The sequence below is a fragment of the Equus quagga genome, chromosome 3 (genome assembly GCF_021613505.1).
Source record: "Equus quagga isolate Etosha38 chromosome 3, UCLA_HA_Equagga_1.0, whole genome shotgun sequence".
NCBI lineage: Eukaryota > Metazoa > Chordata > Mammalia > Perissodactyla > Equidae > Equus > Equus quagga.
In genome coordinates, this window is record NC_060269.1 from 63,873,012 (window position 1) to 63,893,002 (window position 19,991).

Sequence of the window (19,991 nt, forward strand, 5' to 3'; positions counted from 1 at the left end):
CACATGGAGGAAGAATGTTTTCTTCTTGAAGTCACAGTTTTCAAATTTATAATAGCTGTAAATTGGAGGATTAAGCTGAAGAGAAAGACAATGGATTTCAGCCCATCTAGAGAGGCCTGTGCTTCGAGGCCCTACTGAGTTACAGCCTCCTCCGTGCAGACTCTGGGACTACCTCCTGTCACAGAGTGGACCACTGCCCCTGCAATGCAATGCTTGGCTTGTGCCATCTCTCTCCTACACACCAACTCCTTCAAACCTGCCTAATAGTTACGTGTTTGCATCTTTTCTTCCCCTCAGGTGGGAGCCTCTGAAGGGCAGTGGCCTTATTTTCATCTCTCAGTCAACAAATGTTTTCTGAGTGCCTACTGTGTACCAGGCAGTGGTCTAGGAACTGGGGCGTTGGAGGTGAGCAGTGCTGACAAAGCCTCTCCCTCCTGCAGCTTGTTAGCTTTGCATTTCCCAGTGTCTGTCAAAAGTATGTTAAGTATCTATTGCTGTATAACAAATCACTCCAAAACTTAGCATCTTAAAACTACAAAAATGTATTATCTTACCCAGTTTCTGAGGATGCCGTGAGTGTGCAAGGAAAGCTAAGATTTTATTTTTTTTCAGATCAAAATTTTGCTCAGAAATATGTTTCTGTATAATACAATCTGGCAGGAGTCTGGGAGCAGCTTAGCTGAGCACTTCTGGCTCAGGGTCTCCCATGAGACTGCTGTCAAGATCTCAGCAGGGTGTAGTCATCTGAAGTCTTGGTTTGGGTGGAGGATCTGCTTCCAAGCTCACTCACGTGGCTGTTGGCTGAAGGGCTCAGTTCCCTACCCTGTAGCCTCTCCATAGAGTGTTCATGACATAGTGGCTGACTATGCCCCAAATGAGTGTCCCGAGAGAGAGGAAGAATGAGCAAGAAGGAAGCTACAGTGTCTTTCGTCTGATCTCAGAAGTGACACACCATCACTTCTGCCATATTCTACTGGTCACACAAACCAATCCTGGTACAATGCAAAGGGAGGCTATATAGGGGGCAGGGATCCTCCAGGGCCATCTTAAAGGCTGGCTACCACAGTAGGGCAATGGACAGTGGGTATTCAACAAATGTCTATTAAAGTTTTTACCCCAACAATCCATAGTTAAAGCCTCTACTTTTTTTTTTAATAGACTTTATTTTTTAGAGCAGTTTTAGATTTACAGCAAAATTAAGTGGAAAGTACAGAGAGTTCCCATATTCTCCCTGCCTCCATACACCCATGGCCTCCCTCGTTATCAACATCTCGCACCACAGTGTACATTTGTTACAATTGATAAACCTACATTGACACCCAAAGTCTGTAGTCTGTTAGGGTTCCCTCTTGGTGGTGCACATTCTGTGGGTTTGGACAAACGTGCAATGACCTGAATCCACCATTATAGTATCATACGGAGTAGTTTCACTGCCCTGAAATCCTCTGTGCTCCGCCTAGCCATCCCTCCCCACTCCCAACCACTGATCTGTTACCGTCTTCACAGTTCTGCCTTTTCCAGAATGTCATACAGCAGGAATCATACGCGTGCAGCCGTTCAGATTGGCTTCTTTCACTTAGTAATATGCATTTAAGTTTCCTTCATGTCTTTTCATGGCTTGATAGCTCATTCTTTTACTTTTTTTTTTTTAACAAATAAATGAGCATACCTTTTGCCCTGGCTTTGCTGATTGTATCATTTTGGAGTGTTTTTGATCTTCCACCAAGCCTAAATAATTTGAATGTTTACCCAGCTAACATGCTGCTGCCACGCTAAATTAAAAAGTCAATAAATGTGTTTGAGGCAGACTTAGTAACGTGTCTTTCCCCTAAATTTTCTTCTTTCCCCTTACAATCGTATTCTCTAGCCATCTTGCCAGAACCATTCATGTTCTGCTTGTCTAAGCATTTGTGGAAAACCTCTATTAGAAACCCTTATTGTGCTGTATTTAGAGTGGATTTTGTTTAATGTACAAAGTAATCTAGTCTTGCTAAAAGAACTGAGCTATCTCAGAGGAAGGTCTATGTCGTGTGTGTTAGTTGATGAAGGGACCTGTCACCAGGGGGTGCTTGCCATTGAACAGAAGCCTCAGGTAGAGGGGAAGGGACGAAATAGAGCTATGAGATGGCAGTTTGCCCTGCTCTCACGGTGAACTAGCAACACACATGCCAACAACACAGGCAAGGTTCAAGTGAGCAGCATTGTTGGCTGTGTGATTTCCTCCTCCTATTCTGCCAAGACTGAAAGTCAGTACAGAATTGACAATAAAAGGATGGTGTTTTACAAAGCTGGAGGCATCACAATCCCTGACTTCAAAATGTACTACAAAACTACAGTAATCAAAATAGCATGGTACTGGTACAAAAACAAGCACACAGATCAAGGGAACAGAATTGAAAGCCCGGAATTAAAGCCACACATCTACAGACAGTTAATCTTTGACAAAGGAGCTAAGAACATACAATGGAGAAAGGAAAGTCTCTTCAATAAATGGTGTTGTGAAAACAGGACAGCCACATGCAAAAGAATGAAAGTAGACCATTATCTCATGCCACACACAAAAATAAACTCAAAATGGATCAGAGACTTGAAAGTAATACCTGAAACCATAAAACTTCTAAAAGAAAATATAGGTAGTACAATCTTTGATATGAATCTTAAAAGAATCTTTTTGAATGCAACATCTATTCCGGCAAGGGAAAAAAAGAAAAAATAAACAAGTGAGACTTCATCAGACTAAAGAGCTTCTGCAAAGCGAAGGAAACCAGGATCAAAACAAAAAGACAACCCACCAATTGGGAGAAAATATTTGCAAATCATATATCTGACAAGGGGTTAATCTCCAAAATACATAAAGAACTCACACAACTGAACAACGACAAAACCAACAACCCAACCAAAAAATGTGCAGAGGATATGAACAGACATTATTCCAAAGAAGATATAAGATGGCCAATAGACACAAGAAAAGATGTTCAACATCACTAATCATCAGGGAAATGCAAATCAAAACTACACTAAGATATCACCTTACACCCATTAAAATGACTATAATCCCCAAGACAAAAAATAGCAAATGTTGGAGAGGGTGTGGAGAAAAGGGAACCCTTATACACTGCTGGTGGGAATGCAAACTGGTACAGCCACTATGGAAAACAGTATGGAGATTTCTCAAAAATTAAAAATCCCACCACTGGGTATTTATCCAAAGAACTTGAACTCAAAGAACTTGAAATTCAAAGAGACTTATGCACCCCTATGTTCATTGCAGCATTATTCGCAATAGCCAAGATGTGGAAGAAACACAAGTGCCCATCAACTGGTGATGGGATAAAGAAGATGTGGTATGTATACACAGTGGAATACTACTCAGCTATAAAAAAAGACAAAATCATCCCATTTGCAACTACATGGATGGACCTTGAAGGTATTATGTTAAGCGAAGAGAAAGGCAAACACTGTATGATTTCACTCATATATGGAAGATAAGCAAACACATGGACAAAGAGGACATGTCATTCAGGTCACCAGGGCGAAGGGGGTTGGGGGATGGGCACAGAGGGAGCACTTACATGGCTACAAACAAGTAATGAACAACTGAAACTTCACATTGCTGTAAACTATTATGACCTTAATAACAATAATAATAATAATAACAATAAAAGGATGGTGTTCTAATTAGTGGGATTAAAGGAAGAAGAGTCCTTGACCTTGTGACTGATTGGTTTAGGAAAATGTTTTCACTCCTAGAGGAAGGAAGACATCCTTATTTTTTTTTGGTTTCTTCCCCAAGATGAAAAATTTCAAGCTGAACGACAATTAGCACTAATCTGGCACCTTATAAATTGTGACGTAGCCTTGAAAGTCAAGCTGTGAGTGGATGTGGTTTGCACTTGATCCTCACGGTATTAACGTTCAGTTTACTAAACTGGCTGCCTCGAGTTCAGGCATGTTATAACGCCTTGTTGTGCCTCAATAAAAAAGTTAGATGCAAAAAAATTACATCAACTTTTTTTTTGAGAAAACAATTTGTTATAGTGAACCAGAAATAAAAGATTCCACTGAAACTGGAACAGTTAACAGAATATGTTTGAACTCAATTAAATCTTCAAGGGAAATAAGAAGAGTGTCAAACAAGCCAATTAGTGGAGAAGCCAAGATTGATTTGGGATAAACATAAGGATAATCGCATTTCAGCAGGGGTGTCTTCTGAGCCCTCCCAGCTGTTAGTCTGCCATCATTTTCATCATCTCCTAAAGAGAAAGCAGGGCTTAGAGCAGGAGAGCAGGAACAACCAGCATGATAATGATGGCTCATATTTGTATAAATGCAGTGCTATGCCTACCGTTCTGACTCTCAAGGAAAACAGACTTTTTTCTAATAAGTTGCAACCAGACAGCCAGCAGCTCTCATAAGGAAAAAACAAGAAAAAAAAGATGAAATGCTACAAGAAGCCTACATCTTTAGGAGCAAAACAAATTATAGATCTTAGTGTGTGGAAAGGGATGGAAAATCCTGGAAAACAAGATTTAGGGTGAGTTAGAAAGATGCACTCTGCACAAGTCAATGGAAAATCAGGTTAACTCTTCAAAATTTGCTAACATTTAAGGGTTGATGAAAATGATAATTGAATTTGTATTTCTTGACAACTTGCTCCAAATTGTACCCAATGTTTCATAGAAATACTACGTAATAGTTCAACTTAGCTGTTTTACTAGCAGTATTTTCAATAAAATGGAGTAAATGAGTAGGAAAATATTTCTCAATTACCAATAACTCTTGGGAGCCGGGGCACCAGTGTGGTCACCACCATTTCCCTCTTGGTGACCAAACCTCCTGGAGGTGGTAATGATACCTGAGAGGTAATAAGTAGCCCCTGAAGTACCCCCCTTGCAAATGCAAAGTTACGAAGGATTACAAACATCACACCATCTTTAAAAACATTTCTGAATATCAATTATTTCAACATCTATTGTCAACCTTTTTCTGCTCCCACACCTTCCTCCATGTGCGACACACTCCATTGAGCCATGCTATCACTTGCAGGAGATGGAGAATAAGCATAATAGGGGCATGCATCTTTTGAAAAAATGCCCTCTATCGATTTTTACCTGTCCTGCTGGAGGTCAGGGTGGGAGAGCTTCCCTTCCTTTCCACTGTCACTTGACACGGCGAATGACATTAGTGAATTTCCTGGCCTCTGCACGGGCCATCTGAGAAGGCTGCCTTGAAGGAGAAATCCTGCTGAAATATGACCAGGAGTTAGTGCACCTGGGGCCTCACCCAGGGTTTGCGGCTAACATTTGACGTCCTTTATCTGCAAACTGAAGGGGCTGGATCCATAAGGTCCGGTAGAGCGCTGATATTTTGCTGTTGCATTTTGGCCAGAAGCTGCTGAGCCTTGTGTAGTTGCCCAGGATGAAGTTAGTATGTTTTTCTGGAAATCTAAACCCAGGTTGCAAACTGGTGGTCAGATCTGGCATGCAAATGTGTTTTGTTTACACTTCCCAGTGTTTTTTGCTTTTTGTCTTTTTTAAAAAAAAATTCTTTGTCAACACTAAAACAATAGGAGATTTCTCAAAATCGCTTCTGGCTTCTCTTAAAAATTTTGATCTGGCAACACCCGACCCTTGTTCCTACACCACAGCCTCTTCCAGACTGGGCATGCACTTTTGGGTTCCCCAGGCCTGCCTGGCCCACTTTGTTCATTTCCACCCCTTGGCCACTGTAGACACTGGAGTTTGCAACCCCTGTGTTATTTTCTCCATACTCTCTCAGGACAATGGTGCTTTGGAAAGGACACATATTCCAGCCTATTTGAGCTTTCTCTGCTGCTTGCACTGGCCCTGGGAAGGTGGGTTTGTGTGGGCACGTGAGCTGCGGGCATGCCTGTCTGGCTCGTTCATGAGTGCAGAGGGTGGGAGGAGAGCTAGTAGCTGAAAAGATTGTCAAGGTTCTGAAAAGTTCCCCATCGTTACAGCTGCATAACAGATGTGCAGGTGTATGAGTGTGAACATCTGTGCATCAGGGAGAGATGAGAGCAAAAGAGAAAAAAGCTTCTGGGGTTTTCAAGTGCCTTTTTTCCTTGTTGTCTAGGTCCGTGCCACAAACGACAGACGGGTGGCTGCTGTACCCAGCTGGGCTCCCTGTCAGCCCTGAAGCATGCTGTCCTAGGACTCTACCTGCTAGTCTTCCTGATTCTTGTGGGCATCTTCATCTTAGCAGGTAAGAGTACCTTTCCTGTCCTGGCCTTTAAGGATGTGACAGGAGGCAGTAAGCGAGATCAGATGGGAACTGGTGAGCTGGAGCCTCCGCTCTTCATTCCCACGGTCACGAGCCCTAACACTGCCCTTATCACCACGGAAACCACGAAGGAGGAAGCCGACCCATCTTTCTGACTGGGCATGATTCTTAACAGCATTGCCCGTTTCGTGTGGGATGAGGAGTTGGCAGGGGCTGTGTGAGCTTGGGAAATCTCAGTCCAGGAGCAGAGACCTAGCTGCTCTGAGTGGCTCTTGACTTTTTCCGCATCACTGTGTGCATTACATTGGGCCTCTCTGGAGCTCTGTGCACAAAGCAGGCTGGGCCCCTTGTCCTGGGGTGCAATGAAAATAGTCATGAGACGTTGTGCCACTGAGGCTAATCAGGGTCATGGTAAACCTGCTGCCCTTTTGTAGTTATTGGGCGTGGGGTGGGTTTACCCAGTTCAGCCAGGCTCTTCCCCCTAGTTTCTGTCTGCAAGCCAGGCTGGCGATGAGCTGGAGTTTGGAGCCCATTCTCTAGCCAGGAAGAAGCAGAGCTCATGGACTTAGGAAGGGATCACATGGAGGACCCCATGCTTCGAGCAGCCCAGCTCACCACCCACAGGTCACCCCACCATGATGGAGGTGGTGAAGTAGATAGGGACAGAGGCTGTGATGGTCTCTCCTGACTCCCACCCAGAGAAAGGAATGCTCAATTACCACTTTTCTCACTGGAGGTATGTAGAGCTGACAAAGTAAGCCAAGGGATCAGTATATTTCACCCTCACTTGTCTTACATGAGTATCTACTTTGTGCCAGGCTCCCTGCCATGATTGAGGACACAGCTAAATAAGATCTAAGCGCTTGCCTCAAGGAGCTCCCAGTCTTGAGGATGAGGCAAGAGCACACAGATAGAGCCCTGTCTCCAGGCAGAATGCGATAGGGACTACGATGGGGACGATATGTCAACACAACAATTGGTATGGTAACCTAGAGTAAAAAGTGTGGGTGTTGCATGGAGAAGTGATAGAGGGGAGGGAGGCTTGCTCAGAGCGAGGCTGCTGGCCAGGTGGAGCTGACTTGAAGTGCTGAGGGTGAGGTCCTTTGGTTAACTCTAGGCCAGAATCTGGAGGTTAAGCTCTTGCTGATAACCTTTCGCTGGCAATCCTGAGGCAGATGCCCAGGACCTCCCTGGTCTTGATTCACTTCCTATCCAGTGAGAATCGTTCTTGGGCCCTGTGATGGGATGGTCAATGCTGCCTTCACCCTCAGGTTTCAACACTCGGGGCAAAGGGCACCATTAGGGGTGGTGTCTGTCCCGCCAACCATTGACCTGGGAGAGTAGCCAACAGCAACAATGAGAGAAACTCATGATTCATCCCAAGGACCAAAGGATGATGTCCAGCCAGAGGCTGATTTGGACATGTTCTTGGGCTGCTCTGTGAGAGATTGGAATCTGGGTTTTGTGGGCTTGGCAGCCACGACCATAACAAATTTCCAGAATGTTTGGAAAGTGTTTCACCCCAGCCGGAAAGCTGGGCTATGGTATTACAAGTACTCTGCTAAACAGGAACTTTTAGGTTACAGAAGAGGGTCTCTAGGAGAGAGCCAGGCTGGTGGGGACCCTGGGGCAGGGCTCTGGAGGCCTGGGAGGCCTGGAAGGGCATCATCTCTAGGGGAAGAGAAGACTTGTAGAGTAATGAAAGGTCTCTTCCGGTGTCTGATGGGCTGACACGTGGAAAAGGGCAGACGTATTCTGTGTGGCCTCAGATGGTAGAACTCGATGAATGGGTGGATTTTGTAAAGAGACAGATTTCCATTCAAAATAGAGGAGAGTTCTAACAAGCAGTGCTGTCCAACATGCTGCACAGCAGATTTTTCTCTTGGCTTGGAGTTTGAATGGGATTTATGATGACATCCGGGAAGTTTCAGAAAAGAGGGTGAAACATAGTTTCCCAATCTGATGACAATGTTGCATTGCTTCCTTGGTTGTTCCACGTGGAAACCTAAGGAGGATTTTAATCAAGATCACCTTTGAACCTGAAGTTTCTGAGTCCCAGATTGTCTGTGTGGAGTAAAAATTTTGGGTGGATTGGAATTGATCTGATGAAGCAGAGCATCATGCTTTATCTCTTGGCTCTGTGGCATGGCCACTGTCACCTCCCCAGTTTCTTGTCTGGAAAATCATGTTGGCCTCTGGGAGAGGCTTAGTGAGAGTGACCAATGAAAGAATACAGTCACCAGCTACCTCTTCCCTAGGGAGGGGACTTAGGAATGTGGTGGACAAGTCTGGGGTTCTTCAAGGAGGTCCTGCCTCACCTTAGGTGGGAGGTTTCTTCAGGTTACCTTGATTGAAGACCTCCAGTGAGGCTCCCTTTTGGAAAATACCAAGATGGTAAGGAGACCCATGGTTCAGCATAAACCAGAGCTTGCCTGGCCTTCTGTTAGGTATCCTGCTGTGGCCACTTCCCCATCTTGGGTAAAACGTGCTCTCTACTGCCCTGCTGAGGTCACCTTGTACAGGAGGTACAACGGACTGAATTGTGTCCCCCACAAATTTATATGTTGAAGCTCTAACCCCACAAAGTGATGGTATTTGGAAGTTGGGTCTTTGGAGGTAACTAGGTCATGAGGGTAGGGCCCTCATGGTGAGATTAGTGCCCTTATAAGAAGAGGCATGAGAGAGAGAGAAAGGGAGAGAAAGGAGGGGGAGAAATGTCTCTCCACTAGGTGAGGACACAGTGAGAAGGGGCCATCTGCAAGCCAGAAAGAGAGCTGTCACCAACAACTGAATCTGCCCACACCTTGATCTGGGACTTCGCAGCCTCCACAGCTGTGACAATAACATAAATGTCTGCTGTTTAAGCCTCTCAGTCTGTGGTATTTTTTTATAGCAGCTCTAGCTGACTCAAACAGGAGGAATTCTGTTTGAACCACTCTTAGACTTCAAAACCTCCTCATCGACACAAAGCTCATACATTTCACAACTGGGTGACAAGATTATCCACTGCAACCCAGTGCCATGTCTGAATATCTGATTGGTAACATCTGATGGGAGTACAAATGCTTCTTCTTACTGTTCACATGGGACTTCTGAATTCATCTCTTTATCTAAGTATTCAAAATAAAAAGCCAATACTGTACCTTGTGTTTATGCATCATCCCAATTTCCTCTGTCAGAAGGTTAATCCAGCCATTGCCCAAATTATTATCTCAGTTGGGCTTTCTACCCCCCATCTAACTACCCATTCCTGACCAGCATCCTCTTGGGACTTTCCTCAGATACTCCCACACCATCGCTGGGTTCTATGCCCACATCATCTTCCAAGGAGGCAGAATGAGTCCATTCTTTCTACTCCCAAATTCTTCTAAGTCTTTCTATCTCTTCAACCCATTTTGTTTAGTACCTGGGCTGATGGTTCCCTATTATGTTTTTGTTCTGTTCCAGACTCATTTTTGGACAATATAGACTATCAGGCTTAAGTTCATGAACAGGAGATGGTCACGTGGTCAGGAGGTCCTCAGTCTAGCATTTTAGGGAAGATGTTCTCTGTGATGAAGCTTAAGGGTTAGAGGAGAATCAGTCTCACCTGTGACTGTTCTGGGACATCACCATAGTGACAAACATCATCAGGAACTACCTCTTTCTTCCCTTTCCTGTCATGACTCTATTGAGGAATTTGAATTTCCACTGCAAAAATGAAACAGCAGAAAGGGGAAGTGCAAACTTCTGGGGTTCTAATTTGGTGGGAAACTGGAGTATTACAGCTAATGTGGACTACAGAACAGGACCAGGGAGAGTTCCTGGTGAAACGTGGTCTCCTCTCCCACCTTAATTTAATCCTCTCTTAACAGCAGCAGTCAGACGTTGCCATCATCCTTCTCAATAAGTGCTTAACTTGTGCATGAGTGCTCAGTGGGTGCCAGCAAGGGAACAAGCCCTGGTGTTTTAGTCCATTCAGGCTGCTGTAATCAACTTCCATAGACAGGGTGGCTTAAACAACAAACATTGATTTCTCATGGTTCTGGGGGCTGGAAGTCTGAGATCAATGTGCTGGCAGATTTGGTGTCTGGTGAGATCCTGCTTCTTGGATCTCACTCTCTTGGATCTCATTTATAGATGGCCGTCTTCCCTCACTGTCCTCACTTGGTGGAAGCGGTGAGGGAGCTCTCTGGGGGCTCTTTTATAAGGGCACTAATCCCATTCAAGAGGGTTCCACCTCATGACTTAATCACATCACAAAGGCCCCACCTCCTAATACCATCAAATTAGGGGGTAGGATTTCAACACATGAATTTGGGTGGGACACCAACATTCAGTCTATAGCATGGGAATAAAAAGAATCATGAGATATGATCCCTGCTCTGGGAGGGTTCAAAATCATAAACACAAATACCCATTAGGACAGTATGATGTAGCTAATGCTATGAGCCAAATTATGTAAAGGAGAGCCTGATTCCCGAGAGCTGGAGTGGTTAGGGAGGCCTCAGCCTGGGAAGGGCTGAACGCTGAGTGATCCAAATGTTGTCTGAACTGAGCACCCCTTTTTCTGATCATCTTGTTTCAAGTAGGTCTGTCCCTGACTCGCAATCAGAGAACAGTGTGCTCAGAGCCCATGTCCATGGATGTGACAGATTACTGACACCATCATGCATCTTGGAATTAAGGGTGTGATGCCTTTGGCTTTATTGGGACATTCTGTGAGAAACAGCACCGTGAAAGCCCATCCTGTGCTTGTTGCAAGGGTGCTGTTGAGGATGTGGTTCATTCCATTACACGGTGTCAACTAAGAGGGCCCATGGGGAAACCATTTTCTGCCCTAGTCTCAGAAGGAGGTATGCTTTCCTTGAGAACTTAGTTTGTTTGAACCTTTGGGAGACTGTGAATGTGAAAGTAAGTAAAATCGCTTTCAAGGAAGTAATTAATGCAAACTGAGAGTTAGTTGTCATCCGTTCTAAGGTGTATGAATTTGAAGGTGATTAAAACGAAAGCCTGGAGACAGATCTGTGGTCCCCCCACAGCAAGTGCCCAGACTTTAGGGAAAGCATTTTTCTGTGGGTCTCATTCCTGCCTCATTTAGCATCTCCAACTTATTCTTCCTTCATCTTGTTCTCATCTACTCTTATCTTCGTCTATTTTATGTGTCCTTGTAAACTGTCTTAATCCTTCTTGGAACAAGAAAGGGTGTCATGCACAGTTTTGTCTTTTAAAAAATATTCTGTCTACTCTCTGCAAGTTCATGATGTTTTTTAATATGTGAATGGATGAATGACTAAGTAAATGAATGACAGAGACAAGGAAGTGTAAAGGGGATCTTATTTTTGGAAAAAGGTTATTATTTCAGTCTTAGCCAAGTATCGAATGACATGGTAAATATGGAATCACCACTCAAGAACATGTGGCTAGTCAAAGAAGTAGGTGTATAATTAATTATATCAATACACACACACCATAGTATGTACTGGATTGGCATTATAGCATCTAGGGAAAATATTAAGACAGGCAGGATCACGGAGTACCTTATACTGGTTAACACCATGGACTTTCAACCATAGTGTTTGAACCAAGGACTCAAACCCGCCTGTCTGGTTTGAAATCCCCTTTCTCCATTACCAGCTATGTGACATTGACCAAGTTACTTGAGCTTTCTGTGCCTGAGTTTCCCCATCTGAGAATTGGAGAAAGAAGTATACCCACCTCATTGGGTTGTTATGAGAGTTAAATAAGTGAATATATCTAAAGCTCTTAGGAAAGTGCCTGGCACACAGTATGCACGATAGAAGTAGTAGCCATCATTGTTGTTTTTATAGTCTTAGTATTACCACTACTGTTAGCATTATTACTCATGTTTTTCTTGCTTTTCTTTGCAGTCAATTAAGCTTGATAATGTGAACTGAGAGAAAAATTTTGGTCCATTCCCAGCTCATCCATTAACACTCTATAACCTTGGGAAAAATCAGTTTGCTGTCTGAACCTTAGGACACTTATTTGTAAAATGAGCAGGTTAAACTAGATCAGTTCCTCAAAGTTTTGACCGTGACCTACATTAAGAAATGTATTTTACGTCACAACTAGTTCACATATAAACACATAACTGAAATCATCTTAAATGTGGGATGAATGCTGATGATTTTCTATTCTATTCATTTTTCAAAAACTAGTCACAACCCGTACATTTATTTCATGGTCCATGAACAGGATACAAGCCATCATCTGAAAAACAATGGGCTAAATGATAGCTCTATTACTCTGTGTCTTTCAGACATTCTAAGAAAATAGCTATATTCTCTTCAGGATATGGGCTTTGAGGGTAAACCTCTAAGTTCAAATCCGGGCTGTGCCATTGAAAGCTTCTATAATCTTGGGGCAAATAATTTAACTTCTCAAATCCTCAGTTTCCTCATCTATCAAATGGGATGAAATAGTACCTAACCCAAGGGTTGTTGTGATTAATTAATTAATACATGAAAACTCGTAGTGCCTGGCACGTAAAAAGTACTCAATTAATGTTAGATATTATTATTATCATCATCATTATTGGAATAATCCGAGGGATTTTGCTGTCAGAATAGCAAAGGATTAGAAACCTACTCTTTTAGCCTGAGTACCCAGTGGTTTTGTCCACAAACGGAGAGAATTGTGTGCTTGGTGTGGTGGGAGGGCATGTGCCCACAGCCCACACGTTTCTAATAAACACACAGGGGAAGCCTGGAGACTTTGTCTGGGTGATCCTGGGCTTGCCATGACAGCGCAGGGCTCAGTACACCAAGAAATAGGATAGTGTTGTCAGCACTGTGGCTCCTCTGGGGAGGGAGTGAGCGAGCCAGCTCTGTGATGCCATTCCCACGTGGCACTCAGGAGCTTGGCAGGGCCTCAGAAGACGTCTTGTTCAACCTCCCTCCCAGAGCAAGACCTTCCCTCCTGACTTCCCAGACCGACAAGGTGTTCTGCCTCTACTGAAGAACAGCCACAAGTCACAGAAACTTCTTCCTAATCTTCCTTGATTATCCCACACATGCTGGTTCTAGTCCCTTTTGCAGGAACAAGTCAGAACAAGGCTTTCTCCTCATCCTTGTGATTGTTCTGCAGCGAGTTGAAAACACTAGTACTTTCAACAGTAGCTCATTGGACCTGGTTTGGAGAACTCTGTGTGTGTGTATGCCTCTATCTTAACACTCACCACATTATACTGAAGTTATCAATTTATCTGCTTGCTCCCCTTCGGGTCCAAAACAAGGCTCTTTGATGATAAGGTGCTGTGTCAGGTCCATCTCTGTACTGCCAGTCCTAGCATGATACCCCCCACACAGGAGGTGCTCAGATAGTGTTTGGCCCAAACTGAACACCTCAACATAATGGCCATCCCCCACCTTCCATCCCCACTCAACAAGGTGCAGGTTTGAGTGGTCAGTGGAATTAGACACAGTACTGCATGTGTGCTGGGCTGTGGCTAACTTTGATCTGGACACTCCACGTATGCTGATGGAGCCTAAATCTGTGCGAACTCTTCTAGCGGTGACTCATAATAATACAGAACACCACACCACAAAGGTGGAATACTACGTAGCCATTAATAATCATGTCCATTCGCCAGCCCACCCCAACCCCGGATCTCTTTCAAATAAAACAGTGCCTAGTGAGGGCTCCTCCGACCTATGTCGGTACATCTGGCTTTTGTTGGTTTTGTGTTGCTTTAACTTAAATGCAGATTCTGTTAGTGATCCCAGTTAAATGTCATCACGCTGGTTTCTGCCAAGTATTACAGCTTGTTGGATCGATTTGAATGTGGATTTGGACATCTGTCATTTAGCTTTCTCCTTCAGCCTCATGTCATCAGTCGTGTCTGAGCCAGTATCCCAACCCAATCCCCACTCCACAGCCTGCCGCCACGTGCACGGTTCCCAGGAGGTTATGAGCAAAGGCACGCCAGCCCATGCACACACTTTGCTGTCCTGTGAGGTGAGGTGGGGTCACCTCAAAGACCCCCCAGCAGCCTGAGAATCTGCTTTCCCCTTGCATCCCACTTTGGCTGCGTGGGCCTTCCCAAGCTTATCAGAGCTTTCCCAGCAGAAGGTGCCTCAGCCTCACCTTAGCTCAGGGGAGTGGGAGAAAAAAGGAGGAAAAGAATCTCGACACCCTCACTTTCCATGAAAGATTCCACTGCCCAGGATGCGGGGTCTTTCATATCTCTCTGACTTTGATGGATGCCTCCAACCACCCCTGAAATGAGAAAAGTGGGCATGGGGGAAGGTTGCCTGCAAATTTGATAATGTGCTCTCTGGGTCTTCAGTCAAATCATTATAATAATTAGATAGGAGAGAGCAGAGGGCTGATCTCAGCTACATCCCCCTGGAACCCTTCTTCTAGACGAAGGGCCAAATCTATCCACCGCTTGTTTTTGTCAATAAAGTTTTATCAGCACACAGCCTTGCTCATTCATTTGTGTATTGTCTATGGCTGCTCTTGTGCTACCACAGCAGAGCTGAGTAATTATGACAGAGACCATACGGCCTGTAGAGTCTAAAATAGTGACTCTCTAGTCTTTTACAGGAAGGTTTTGCCAACTCCCTCTCTAGGCTTACATTGATCATTAATTAGCCCTTTCCTCTTTTACCTCTAGATTGTACTCTATAATTTTCAAAGAATTTTCCCATACTTTATTTCACCTAATCCTCCTGATAGTCAAAGGGATCCAGAAAAGAGTTCACAGTGGTATACGGATGAGGAGACTGAGTCTCAGAGGAGTTGCTGTGCTGGCCCACAGTCCCACAGCTGGAGAGAGGGAGGCTGGAGCATGGACAGCAGGACCATGTGAATCCAGGACTCCTCTTACTCTGGACTCCTGTCGGAGGCAGTATTTATTGCCTAGTGGCAAAGTGCATGGGAGCTGGAAACAGAGTGTCAGGGTACAAATCTTGGCTTTGCCACTTACTGTGTGACCTTGGGCAAGTTATTCAAGCTTCCTGAGGGTTATTGTCCTTGTCTATAAAGCGGAAGTGATAACACTCCCCACTCCAAATCGTGCTGGTGAGGATTGAATGAATCCATCCATGTAAACTGCCCGCAACAGCCCATGGCCCGTAGTCAGTATGATCAGTGTTTGTTAGGTAATTATAATTGAGTGTAACTCCTGCCAACTGTACATAATCCAGCCCTCATTTCACCCTGCTATATAGGAAATATCAAGAGAAACTTGTCAACTGCTTTGATTTCCATCCAAGGAGCCAGGATTGGAGGAAACTTTAGAGGCACTGTGAACGCAGCACCCAGATCTTGCTAAGAAAAGAAATTTTCTTATTTAAGCAAGAAGAAGATGGGAATGGCCTTGACTTAGTCTCTTGCTTCCTTCTGCTGCTTGCATCTCCCTCGTCACGGCTCAGCCTCGTACCTTCAAAACCTACCTTTCCTTCTGCTTTCTGGTTCTGTCTTCTGCTGCATGTGCCAGAGCTATGATAAAGTGGACTTAGTCACGAACTGATGGCTTTGAGTTTGCACTGGGATTGAAGCCAAGCTTGCTCAAACAAGAGATTGAACAAGCTCTTGTTCTCTGCCCTTTTGGAGAGGAGTTATAAACTCTTAGAATTTCTGCGATGATCCTGTAGGCATCATGCCTTGTCTGCCGCCGCCCAAGGGCCTGGAGCCCTCTCACATCAAATCCAAAACAACAAACCCTTGTTGAGTGCCAGCAATGTGCCTGGCACTGGGTTAGACACAGCGAGATATGAAGGGGACCAAAGGGAGGAGCTGCTGTAAAGATCGTACCAACTGGAGAGCAGATACGCAAAACATAAACTATAAAACACAGTGGAGAGCAAAGAACAGACATTTTGGAACAAGGCAAACCTGAATCCAGATATCAGCTTGATCTTTTATGAGTTGTGACCTGGGGAGGTTATTTAAGCCTCATTTTTAAAAAGCCATTAAAATGGGGACAAGGTGATCACTTGTCGGTATTGTGACGATTCCCTGATATGACACGTAAGTGCCTTGCGCAATGCCTGGCTTACAACAGGGGCTCCATGAAGGATCCCCTGTAAATCTCAAAACAGAGGTAGTAAAATATTCTGAGAAGTTCATATTAAGTCAGTGGAGCAACCGATTAGTCTCTGTTGCTGCAGCGCTGCGCCTGCTTCACCTCGAAATCTTGGAGTCCCTAGGAGCTCAGTCCTTGGCCGCCTTCTCTTCTTTAACTGAACTTTCTTCCTCATGATCTCCATCAAATTCCATCTCTGACTTCACCTCTGACTTTTGCCCTGAATTCTACACTAATATGTTTAATTTCCCACTTGTGTTGTTTCCACTTGGGTATTTAATAAGCATCTCAAACTCAACATGTGAACAGAACTCTTGATTTTCCCGCCCAAACTTGTTTCTCTCCATTCTTTTCCATCTCTATAAAGGACACCATGATCTACCCAGTTGTATTAACCAAAAACCAAGGAGTCCTCCTAGATTTATCTCCCCACCTCCCGTGGGCACTCCATCAGCAAGTCCTGGTGGGCTCCATCGTCTCTCACCTGGACCCTCCAACTGCCTCCCAGGTGGAGGTGCTAGAATTAGCAAAAAAAATACAGGATGCCCTGATAAATTGGAATTTCAGATACACAATGAATAAGTTTCTAGTATAAGCATGTCTCAAATATGTGGCTGGAGGGCCCGGGAGGAAAGATGTCAAGGCCAAGAGCTTCTCACGTAATCCGCCAGTCTCAAGTCTGCAGTGGTGTTGGTGGTAGTGATGGTGGGAGGTGGCCCTCCCTAGTTTCTCTCTGGTTCCAGCAGAGGCTAGTAACCCATTATTGTGGCCTCCAGGCAGATGGTGTGTTTGGTCTTGTTAGGATAATGTCCAGCTTCACCCCATGCCTTCCATCTCTGAGACGTCTCTCAGAGATGGGAAATCCGCGTCTTCTTGGCTACAACTGCCCTTCCAGCTGAGCTGCCCAGCGTGGCCTGATGGCTGGCGGGCATCCCTGGAACTCCTGCCCTTCTCTGTGATCCTTCGTGAGAGCCCCACATTCCCTGACATCCTTTTTGGAGCAATCCAAGGGACGTAGAGAACTGGGGCCTGGGGTGGGGTGGGGATGGGGGTGGGGCTGTGTGGCCCCTCCCTGCATTCCTGTCTCACCCTGCTGATGTGGTCCAATTCCATAGCCTCCCCAACCCGGAAAGTTTTAGAAGAGAAGCAGGCCCCAGCTCTCCTCCAGCTCAGGGAACATGAGTGGCCTCTCCCAACGGTCCCCTGTAATGCTTCTCTCTGATGAGAACATCAATCTAAGGTCAGCTGTCATCTAGTGGGGCTACCTGGAGCCAGCCCCCCTTGTCACAGAGATCCCTACCTCATCTTTGGAGCCCCTTCTCCCACTTAGCACCTGCATGAATAAGGTGGGGGGGGTGGCAGTGAAGAAGGTGTCCCGAGAGACTTCCAGGAGGCCATGGTGCTGGGTCCCAGGGTGGGAGATGGAGGAGTCACACAGAACCCCGGACATGCCGAGTCGCTCTGGGAGGGAGTCCTCCTACAAAGGCCTTTGTTTCTCTTCTTGCTGTTGTCAACAACGACGGGGTCTGGCCAGCTGTCCTCGTGAATCATTTCAGCATATTATCTGAAAGTAATAATAACAAAAAGGCAGAGTTTTGGAAAAACTTTATCTTTTGGGGAGGAGTCGAGGAAAGGCGTCTCTTATTTACCCGTTAACACTTCTCCCTGACCATTAGCCATGGCCCCTGAGCACGAATAAATGAGCAAATTGCCTTGAGGAAGTCAGTGTTCTTTCAGGATCCAAAAAGCCATTTATATCCTTTGGCTCAGAAATCCTACTCTATTTGTCTGAAGGAAATGATTACAAAGAAAGAAAATAGCATGTGTACAAAACTCTTAGCAACGTTATTCATGACCACTCAAGACTGGGAAAAACCTAAATGTCCAACCTGAGGGGGTTGTTTGGCTAAATTGTGGTAAATCACCACAAAGGAATATTACACAGCCATTCCGAGTGATAGCTATGAAGCAACATGAGAAAATGTTTATGAAGTCGTGTTAATGGAAAAAGACTGCCCAATTGCGTGTGCACTCAGGGTGCAGTTGTGCAAGCAGATGTGCATACGAAGGGAGGAAGGGTGGGAGGCAGCTCGGAGACATGCAAACAACTGCGGTCCACCGGGAAGCTTCTTGGTACAATTTCTTCTCTTTCAATTTCCTCTAATGTTGTTGGAGTTTTAATAAAACCACCCATTTAAAAAGCCATGGAATCCTTCTGTAAGCCCGAGAACACAGTACACAGCCCTGGGCTGCCCGGAGCCACCGGCACACCCTCAGGTGGGGCCAGTGGGTCTCTCCCTGTTGAGTCTCCAAACGTGCTCCAGCGCTGCCCTCGTCCGGTCTCAGGTGGCTGCCAGCAGAGGCTCCCTGGAGTCGGGGACTAGAAGACACTCCTGCCACAGATGGAGAAGCTGGGCAAGTGCCCAAGGGCACACAGCAAGGGAGGGGCCTGCCGAGTGACCAATAAAACCAGAGCTGGAAGCATTAGTCCTGGCCTCAACTTTGTAAATGAGACTGAGGCCCAGGGTGGGGAAGCGTCCCGCCCAGGCCTTCCCACGCCTCTGTGCCCAGTGGGGACTTGCACTCAAGCCTCCAGATGCCCCAGACTCCTGATTCCCTGGAAGCCCTGAATTCCTGCGCTCCCTCCTTAGGGGTCCCAGGCCCTGGGCACCCAGCCCCAAACACATGCTTCCTGGCGCCTCTCTGGGCTCCCGGTGCTCACTGGTTTGCTTTTTTTTTTTTTAAATAACTTCTACCTTCTTTGGGAATAAAGTCATTATTTGGGAGTAAAGTCAAATGCTCCAAATTTCTGTTTAAACTGATTTCTTTTTTCCTTTAGCTTTTCTCCCAGCTTTATTGAGGTATAATTGACAAATAAAAATTGTATATATTTAAGATATGCAACTTGATATTTTGAAATACATACACATTATGAAATGATCACCACAATCAGGCTAATTAACAAAACCATCATGTCACGTAGTTATGATTTGTGTGTATGCGGTGAGGACACTTAAGATGTATTCTCTCGGCAAATTTCAAGCATACAATACAGTATTAACTATGGTCATCATGCTGTACCTTAGATTTCCAGAACTTATTCACTGTGCACAACTGCACCTCTAACCCTTTGACTGCCTTCTCCCCTTGTCCCCCACACCCTAGCCCCTGGCGACCATCATTCCGCTCTCTGCTTTTATGAGTTTGACTTTTTTATTTTTATTCTTTATTTTATTTTATTTTATTTTCTGCTTTATCTCCCCAAACCCCCCCTGTACGCAGTTGTATATCTTAGTTGCAGGTCCTTCTAGTTGTGGGATGTGGGACGCCGCCTCAACGTGGCCTGACGAGCAGTGCCATGTCCTCGCCCAGGATCTGAACCCTGGGCCGCCGCAGCAGAGCGCACAAACTTAACCACTTGGCCACGGAGCCGGCCCCTGAGTTTGACTTTTTTAGATTCCACGTTTAAGTGAGGTCAGACAGTATTTGTTTTCCTGTGTCTGGCCTTTAGCGTAGCGTCCTCTAGGTTCATCCATGTTGTCACACATGGCAAGATCCTCCCTACTTGTTTTCCATAGTGGCTGCACCAGTTTACATGCCCACCGACCGGCCACAAGGGTGAACCATTTTTCTGTGACCACCACCTGACACACACAGCGCTACCTTCTCTCAGGTTAGGTGCACGCTTTGGTGCTGTGACCCTTGTGTCCTGACG

The 19,991-nt window shown here is 45.2% G+C and overlaps 1 protein-coding gene across 2 annotated transcripts in view; it reads left to right on the plus strand.

Moving 5' to 3' along the window:
• Nucleotides 1-19,991, plus strand: part of SCARA5 (scavenger receptor class A member 5) — a 114,688-nt gene that overhangs the window by 25,079 nt on the left and 69,618 nt on the right. For both annotated transcript variants that reach the window (XM_046656977.1, XM_046656978.1), the window contains exon 3: nucleotides 6,097-6,225. In XM_046656977.1, the coding sequence (XP_046512933.1) occupies nucleotides 6,097-6,225 (129 nt within the window). The remainder of the gene's footprint in view (nucleotides 1-6,096; nucleotides 6,226-19,991) is intronic.